The 9,512-nt window shown below is 45.4% G+C and overlaps 1 protein-coding gene across 1 annotated transcript in view; it reads right to left on the bottom strand.

Moving 5' to 3' along the window:
- Positions 1-3,124: 3,124 nt before the first annotated feature.
- Sfrp2 (secreted frizzled related protein 2) overlaps positions 3,125-9,512 on the bottom strand; it is a 7,878-nt gene continuing 1,490 nt past the window's right edge. The window contains exons 2-3 of the mRNA XM_031374198.1: positions 7,903-7,983; positions 3,125-4,318 (exon numbers count right to left, since the gene is read on the bottom strand). Of these exons, the coding sequence (XP_031230058.1) occupies positions 4,014-4,318; positions 7,903-7,983 (386 nt within the window). The 3' untranslated portion in view covers positions 3,125-4,013. The remainder of the gene's footprint in view (positions 4,319-7,902; positions 7,984-9,512) is intronic.

Here is a 9,512-nt window from a genome sequence, read left to right as displayed (position 1 = left end):
AGTGGCCAGAGCTAAAAAGTCCACAAGAGGCGTACATGGCAAGATGGAGACAGAGCATGAGCTACAGCAACTAACAGAAGCCCTGTCTGGCATCAGCGTGCTTTCTAGAGCCCAAGGTCATGTATCCCATTATATAAGAGTGTAAGCTCTGGCTTGTTTGGAAAGAGAACATTCAAGTAGATTTCTTCCTTTGGTTTTGACATGCTCTACGGTAGCTCAGGCTGACTTTTTTTTTTTTTTAAAGATTTATTTATTAATATACATAAGTATACTGTAGCTGTCTTCAGATACACCAGAAGAGGGCATCAGATCTCATTACAGGTGGTTGTGAGCCACCATGTGGTTGCTGGGATTTGAACTCAGGACCTTTGGAAGAGCAGTCAGTGCTCTTAAACTGAGCCATCTCGCCAGCCCGCGCAGGCTGACTTCAAACTTGCTGTGTAGCTGAGACTGAACTCCTGATCTTCCAGCCTCCACCTCCTAAGTGCTGAGAGTGTATCCTTTGCCACTGCACCTCTGTTTTTTTCCCAAGTTGTTTCTTTTCACCACCTCTGCCGCGTGTGTCTATTCTATTCTGACTCCTGACTTTGGATGAAGTGGATCTTTTCTTTACCTGTTTGCTTCTTTGTCTTTTCCTTGTTTTTGTCTTTTTTCCTAAGCCCCACATCTCCCGGTTGAGCTGTCTGACTATGAGTTCTGGGAGGGGCACGCGGCCCTCATGCTCACACATGGCACTGGGGGAACCAGAAATATTAAACACGAATGGTTTTCTCTTCAGTGGAAGTGATTTATACCTGTTTCTGCCTGGAAAGCTGGGAATGGGTGTAGTTAATAACTTGGTGATCTTTGCTATCTATAGGACCAGGCTGCATCCAAATCCCTCAGATATTATGTCTATCCCAGACCCTTCCCAGACTCCTGAGCATTACTTCTAAGTCCCTAGGACTCATTCTTATGGAAGGGGTAGCAGGTCCTTTGCAAAAGAGTTTCAGTATAGTTGTACCTTAATCTTTACAGTGATAGTTTTATTTTTTTCCCCACAAAGTTTTACCGTGTAAGGTGTAAGTATGTCAAAAATAAATGGCTGAGGGTCAGACTGTAGAACTTTGAGCCAACACTGGCTAGCTAAGTCATGCTGAAGTCGATTTCCTTCTTGCCTCATGCTGCGTGACACTCTGCAGGCCAGCAGTGTTTGCAGGGAGCCCGAGAGAACTCTCCCCATCCTCTCTCCCCTCCCCTCTCCCTTCACCGCTACTCCTGGTCATGCCTTTTAGATATCTATGGGATTTGCCTTGAGGATCTGATGAGAAGCAGAATCTAGTGTTAGTGCAGAGGAAAAGGAAAGGGATTGGCTCAACTGTGTAGCCTGGGCAGTGGGCTGGCCGCATTAGCCCACTGGAGGGAGAGGAGCCTGAGGTGCTATAGAGATGGCCAGGGATAGAAGGTGAGAGGCTACTCAGCTAGAGATATAAAATGCTGTTAGACGAAACCCTCACATGACCACCATTAGAAATGTCATATTGGGGGCAGGAGAGGTGACTCCATGGTTAAGAGCATGTGCCTTGAGCCGGGCAGTGGTGGCACATGCCTTTAATCCCAACACTTGGGAGGCAGAGGCAGGTGGATTTCTGAGTTCAAGGCCAGCCTGGTCTACAGAGTGAGTTCCAGGTCAGCCATGGCTATACAGAAAAACCCTGTCTCGAAAAACAAACAAACAAACAAACAAACAAGCAAAAAGAGCGTGTGCCTCACCTGTAGAAGACTCAAGCTCATTTTCCCAGGATCCACACTGGGTGACCCACAACTGCCTGTAACTGTAGCTTCAGAGTATGTGATGACTCTTCTGGACTTGCCAGGCATTGCACTCTTGTGTAGACAGACAGACAGACAGACAGACAGACAGACAGACACACACACACACTGGGATTTTCTTTTAGAAAATCAGAGTTGTCAAGGCACTGCTGTGTTGCCACTGTCTATACTCCTTTTCCAGATAAGTCACCAGTTTTAATGACGTAACCTTCCGGCGCTTTGCTTTGCTTCATTTCCTTACACGATCTCTATAAAGAATAAAACTGATGTCTGTGTCCTCGGTACCTAAAGCACGTCGGGCACATTTTCAGTCTCTATTTGCTCACTAAGTACTTGTGCAAAGGCGAGCGTCCTCACGCTTCTGCAGTTCGCTCCCGCATTGACCAGGTGCAGGATCTGTTTTCTCCCTGGCTGGAGTGTTTTAGGAGCCCTGCTGGCTGGTCTCTGGGCCTCACTTTCATGTGCTGGATAGAATGCCTAAGCAAGTTTTATAATAAAATAATGAAGTATGTGGATAGTCATTGCTAAGGTCTGTCTGTGTCTCTCTGATACTCATCATAAGGTGAGATGGCCAGTGAGTTGGTATTAGGAGGTGGAACCTTTGAGATGAGGTCCTGATGGCAGAAATGAGGTTTCTGTTCTTATCAAAGCAGCCCAGGGAAGTTTTGTCACCCTTTGCCATATTAGTAAACACTGAGAAGGGACCATCTATGGAGCAGAGAGGCCTCACAGGACACTCACTGAACCTCCTGGATCCAACTGTCAGAGCTGTGTGAAAGAGATTTCTGGTGTGTATTAATTGCCCAGTCTAAGATATTTTGTCACAGTGGCCTACACGAATTAAGAGAGGCATTTATGGCCGCCTGTCTGACTCTTTCTTATCCTGTTTTTCAGCATCTTCTCTCTGTATCCCGGCTTCCAGTGGATACAAATCATAGCTTCCTTTACCTCAGAGCTTAAGTACAAAAGGACTTAACCATGCCCACAGTGGCTGCTCTTCTCATACTAAGAATCTCCAGCAATACATGGCAGGACTGTAAGGCTCAGGGCCCTACAGTTCAGTGTCCCATTGGCACATAACTGAACTGAGATGGGCTCATGGGAGCCTTCAAGTCTCTTCCATTTGCAAGAGCAGCAGCCATGAATCTGGCTAAAATGTGAGGTACACACTAATGTACAGGGAGACAAGTCCTAAAACCCTGGAGTAGCTGGTAACTTCAACCTGCTGTGGGGAGGACTGGGCCTCCTGAAAAGGAAATGACAGAGCTCCCTCCCAGCTCCTTGGTCAAAGGAGACATGACAAGACAAAGAATAGGTACAACAAGATGTAAAGTTTATATACAAAGAATATAATGTTTATCTGAAATATTTACAGTGTTGGTTAAAGCAATATTTTTACAACTTTTCCAGGCCAACTACTACGTATATTACAGGTAAGCTACAATGATTTAAGTTTGCAAAAAATGAGAAAAAAATGGAGTAAAAAGACATTTTAAACAAAGCTTAAAATACTCATCAATTTATAAACTGTATTCAGTTTGCCCTTTATTTGAAGGCATCATGCAATGAGGAATGGTTAATGTGTGCCTCTAAATTGACGTTCTGTTGCTGGGATGGGAATGCATGCAATGGTCGGAGTTAATGAGGACGTAAAATGAGCCACGAAATCTTTGAAGACTTAGACGCCGAGTCTCAGGCTGGAACCGAGGAGGAAGACTTTGAGATAACAGCCAGCTTTATCTCAACCAAGTCTGGGATCCACAAGCTTAGACCACAGAGAAAAAAAATGAAACAATTTGCCTGACGTGGCAACCTAAGCGCACAGTATAAACCAACAAACTGACCAAAGAGAGAAAATGTCCCTCGGGTCACAGTACTACAGCTATTCAAAACTACCCTTAAGACGAGCTGCTTTAAAACTTCATAAAAAATAGTCATGATTTTATTAGTTTGAATATTTCTACAAGATCTGGATGGACTTTTCGCTTTACGTGAAAACAGCTATCCGTTCCTGAGGCCTCCTAGGGCCTTACAACTCAGGACATGGTAGGGATACACACATGCAAGAGGCAGGGCAAGAGGCTCCAAGCTGGGGCTGTAGCTTTCCGGACTGTGCTTGGGAAACCGGAAATGAGGTTGCTGAGCGTAAGTGGTCCACGGAGCCCAGGGCCTGGCGGGTGAGAAGCCACTCCACTAGGAAGCTAGCACTGCAGCTTGCGGATGCTGCGGGAGATGCGCTTGAACTCTCTCTGGCCCTTTTGCCACCGTTTCACCGAGGTGATCACCAGCTCTCCGCCCTGTTTCTGTCCCATGACCAGATAGGGTGCGTTGATGTCGTTCATCTCCTCACAGGTGCACTGCAGGCTGTCTTTGAGCCACAGCACGGATTTCTTCAGGTCCCTTTCGGACACACCGTTCAGCTTGTAAATGGTCTTGCTCTTTGTCTCCAGGATGATTTTGGTGTCCCTGTTGATGTAGGTTATCTCCTTCACTTTGATTTTCAGGGCTGTGAAGACAAGAGGGGACAGGAAGGCTATCACAAAACACGGGTGATGGCGAGAACTGTGTAGGTTGTAAGCTTTGCTGCCTATTCTGCTTTTGCTCTGTGTGAGGAAGAGGGGCGTCCTATAACCGAAAGCCCTTAGGGTCAGTAGGCAGCTCCATTTCTGAAATCTCCAAACATTAGCAGGGCATTTGCTTTCCCAATCCAGAACCTTTCTTGCAGGACTCAGTTAATACTTTTCCTCATACTGACTCTTGGGTTGATAAAGTTGCTTGGCATGTGGTTCTTGCTACGCCCAGCAAACCACTCCCCTATCGGAGGCGTCTTCAGCTTAAGGAGAAATGCCTAACTCTTGGGTGAAATGTGAGCCTCCCCGGCTGCAAACGTTAAACTGGGTTTATTATGTCAGAGAGGTTTCTAGGCAAACTTGTGAGGAAATGGTATCACAGGCAGTCTTTTCTGAAGAACAGATTACAGGGGAAGGAGAAATGGCTCTTGCAGCTGCTTTTGATTTGGTAAAGTAACAAGGAGAAAAAAAATATGCAAGTCTCTTTTTTTAAGAGCACAACATGTTTAGCCATAAAAGTGTTTTTCTGAAGGCCTCACCCTCATGTGCTCTCGTTTGCCTGGCTAAGGCCGAGGCATTTATAGATTGTGTATGTACTCTTTCCAAAATGTGTATGTAGAGTCATCAGAATGGTAAGACCAAAAAGTAAGTTGTTTACTACAAAAGACACATTTTATAGCCATGAGCCCTTATGTGTTGGGAAATACATACACCGGGATTAAATGTCAAGACTCCACACGTGCAGGAAAAGGATACAATTTTCAGGTTAGAAAGGGCCAGCCCCATTAAAACCTCATTAGTACCCAAAGATGCAAATCGAGAGAAGTGTCTGTGACTTGTCCCAGGCCACCCAGGTAGCTTGTGTCCTATCTCAGTCCCCAAACCTCCTTCTACGATACACTGGGTTCTCTTGAGGCAATGTCAAATTCCGGTCCTTGAGGAGCATTAAGTTGCTCAGCTCCAGTGTGTCCCAAGACTCTTGGTGCCACCAACAGCTGTAATAGATGACACGCATGTCTGACTTCCCAACTTTGATGGGGTTTAATGCATTGTTTAAATTAGTAATAGTGGAGAATTGTGTGTGTGTGTGTGTGTGTGTGTGTGTGTGTGTGTATGTCTTTGAGGTTTTCTTTTCCTTAAAAAAAAATATTCACACAGGGAACTCAACTGAGATGGGTTTCCAGCCAAAATAGAAATGAATGGTGGGTGCTGTGACTTGGTGAATGACAATTTTTCCTGATGTAGTACTCATCTGAACCATAGTACGGACTCCTCAGAGTTTACGGAATATGCCATATGGAAATGTCACATGTTCCTGTGATTCTACTGGTTATACATTAGTCAAGAGTCTAGTCTCTGATATACATGGGACCAGGGCCATGCATCGCCTTGTCAATTAAACATTCTTGATCTTCTGATACCAGGAGCATCATCAGTTTAGGCTAGGAGGTACGTTAATCACCCCTCTTTACCTCTAAAATATAGATCGTAGGGGAAGTGGTAGAGATTCCTCCTTTGACTCGAAGCTGAGACAAAACATAGGGAATCAAAAACCCAAGATAACATTCTTTCTCCGGAAGGCGTGACTGAGGAAGGATTCAGATAGAGGTGACAGTCACAGGCCCAGTGGCACGTTGTGTAACCTGTACTATGGAGGTATGGAGGAGCTTTGCATTTCTCTGTTTCTAGTGTGAAGTTGGGGTGGGGAGTGCCGGACCTGCCAGGATGAGACAAGTTAAATAAGCTCCATTGCTCAGCCTGTTCCATCTACTGCTCCCCAAAACACAGAGGCCAAATGGCATACTCCTTCACTCTCCCGCTCTCAAAGGAGCAGGACAGCAGAGAGCGAAGATCCCGATGGCTGCACTGTACAGTAGACTCACACTGCTTTGGCTCAGGACTTCATATGGCCCTTTGAGAAAGTTTGTCTTCTGTTAGGTAAGCCACAAAGCAAGCCAGTGGTGTGTGTGTGTGTGTGTGTGTGTGTGTCCTAAATGTATTTGCTTTAAGAGCCATGAAAGTCAGGAGAGAAATCTTATGTGTAGTACAAAGAGCTGAAACAAATACTTTATAGAATTACACATTTTCCTAAATGATTATCTGACATGTGACAGCAAAGGACTCGATTTGCTAAGATTCTGGAGACTGAAGGTTATCCACTGTGAACACACCTGGCCCTGTGATACCATGAAGTCCGTTGTTTGAAGACAGAGATGAAACCTTATGACCCCTTGTGAGGCTCTCCCTACTTGGCAGTTATTAGTTAGGACTTGGGGCCTTCATCTTGTCTTTCTCCTTTCTTAACAGTGGCAAGTGTTTCCTTGTGTCGGGGTCACAACTCAGGAACCAGGCAAGGTTCATCTCAGGACATATCCTGAAAAGATCTGAGGCCGGTGAGGAGCAGAAACCAGGCCTGTTCTCAGTGCTCAAAACCTGACTCAGCCTGAGAGTTCAAGGTAGTAGGTAATGAGGGTGTACTTGAGCCCGTGCTCAAGCTTGTGTGTGTGTGTGTGTGTGTGTGTGTGTGTGTGTGTGTGTGAACAGTCGTTCCCACCAGTTTCCTCCTCCTTAAAGATTTGTTGAGTGTATGGAAATGTTAACACAGATCTTCTAGACTCCATGCTGCTTGGTAGACCGGTGACCTCTGCTCACCAGTAATTTCCAGCTTTGGACTGAATAATACCCTTTAGGAATACTGACCACTCTAATACAACCAAGCATGCCTATCCTTGGGGCAGGACTGCGCAAAGCAACAGTGCTGATGGGTGGGGCAGCCACGTGGGATTTTGGCTTTGGTCCTAGTGTAGGTAACTTCTTCCCTCCACCCCCCCCCCCCCCCCCCCCCCCCCCCCGCCCCACCTGGAGGAGGGGCTTGCAAACAGTAGGTAGGTACAGGTAATGTTCTCCTATCATCTCCTAAAGGGAGAAACTTAACTGTTTATGCTCTTTGAATAACATCACCTGGCTTGCATGACTTCATCTGTCCCGACACTACACCATCATGGCCTCTTCTACCTCACCTAACTTGGAACCCCCCCTCCCCCCTCACTGTTTGTAAAACTGTGACCAATGTGTCGTTTTTGTTTGATACTACCACAAGTGTTTATTTTGGGCCACTTTAAAATCTTGAATCTATTTTGCTGAGGGTCATATGTGCTTTCCAGTTCTTGGCACACATACCAAACAACTGAAGAAGATACGGGGCACATGATTCTGTGAAAAAAAAAAAAAAAACCCGCCAAAGAGATTAGTAGTTAGCTATTGAGCACTGGTGCCTTGGGAAAATTCCCATTTGGTTATTGTCTAAGGAAACAGTGCATGCTGTCCGGTGTAACTCAGCTCGAGACAGTTACATATGAAGAGATTTAAGAGCCAGTGTGGTGACTTTGGGGAACAGGAGAGGTGATCATGTCTCACCCAGCCTCATCTGGTGACTTCTTACTGATTTCTGCTTTTTAACTTTTCCTGGTGCCTGAAACTTAAAAGGATGTGACAGCTGGTGGCAGTGGCAGCTACTTACCGAAGTCATTTTTACAAAGAGTTTCCATTATGTCATTGTCATCTTCGTTCTTGGTTTTGCAGGCTTCACACACCTTGGGGGCTGGAGATGTGAAAAAGAGCTTCAGTGAGTTTGCTTAAAAGGGAACAGCAGGTGGCGTTTGTAAACAACTCAAAAGGACCGAGCCAGGGCAGCTCAGCCATTGTCCTGTGTGACCCCTGCTTCAGCCTCCTCCCTAGAAATTGGACCTCTCGTTCCCTAGCTGCACTTTCCATCTCTGGTTGGGTGAAATCAGAGTGGCCACATGTCTGGCTTTATGAGCACTAACCCTCAACTAAAGAGAGATCTGTGGACAGTGGGTAGGTGTGTGTGGCAAGATGACCTGGAGAGGTTGTGCTTCTCAATTCCTCCTCTTCCTCTTCCTCCTCCTCCTCACTCCTCAGATAATTCCAGCCATTCTTGAATCTCTAAGAAGAAAGTGCTCAGGGACCCAAACCCCACTGGGACATGGGAAAATGTATAACCATAAGATACAATGGAAAGACGGTTCTCATCTCCAGGACATAGGACCTGTTTGTTAGCATCTTGGAAGCACATCTCAGTAATTCCCACAAGCCTGCTCTAACTGGCTCTCCTTCACCTTGTGCTTCCTGCCGAGTCTGCAGCTCAGTTACAGTTTATTTCATTATCCCTCCCCCTCCCCCCCCAGCTTATTGGTACAGGTGCTGTTGCCTATCCTTGCTTGTGCAAGCAAACAAACCTGGGGACAAGGTGATGTGGATGAAGAACTTCCCGTGGGGTTTAGCAGACCCCGGGGGCGCACTTACAGCTATCAGACTGTCTAAGGATGTCGTGAAAGAACATACTTGCATGAAGGAAACACTTTCTTTCTCTAGTTTATAAATATGCCCAATGATATCTTTAAAATTCAAGAGCAGTCTTGTAGGGTTTCACTAGTATGAAATCAAATTTTCACAGGAAAAAAAAAAAAAACCCTTGTGACCCATAAAAGAAAAGTTATCTGAGTTTTGAAAACATCAAAGAGCAAACTTTGCAGGCCTACAGGCTTATTTTGAAGGAGGAAAGTGAACGCTGGAGGATCACCCAGAGTATATTTGGGTTGATGGTAGGAAGAAAAACAAAGGCAACCTCCACAAAACAACTCCAGCCCTACCCAACTGGAGAGAAACACTTCCAATCAGGAGGCTCAGAATGTATATGAAAAGCTACCAACCTGTATTGGTTATTCTATTGTATATGTTGGGCAAATGTTTGAAAAATGCCAAACATTTGCAATAAATTAGAAACCTAACCAATAAGATGATTGCAGACTCATGGTGCCTGCCAGGAAAGATTGCTAAACAACTTTGTATTTTCTTTAACTAATGATGTCTGCAGGAAAACAATTAGCGATTGAAAGGGAGATGCTGCTGCATCCCGAGGGGGTTGAAAGGGAGATGCTGCTGCATCCCGAGGGGGATTAGGAAGCCCTCTTTCTATCTCAGGGGGCCTAAATCAGCTCAGACACATTGTATACTTTTTCCTTTCAGGAAAAATATCAAGAGCCCATGAGGTTTTCATTCCTTTGATGGTTTTTGCCTATGAACTTCCCTCTGTTTTCTAAAAACTTG

The sequence above is a fragment of the Mastomys coucha genome, unplaced genomic scaffold (genome assembly GCF_008632895.1).
Source record: "Mastomys coucha isolate ucsf_1 unplaced genomic scaffold, UCSF_Mcou_1 pScaffold16, whole genome shotgun sequence".
NCBI classification, from domain to species: domain Eukaryota; kingdom Metazoa; phylum Chordata; class Mammalia; order Rodentia; family Muridae; genus Mastomys; species Mastomys coucha.
Note: the sequence above shows the minus strand (reverse complement) of the source record. Positions and strands in the feature narration are given on the sequence as shown.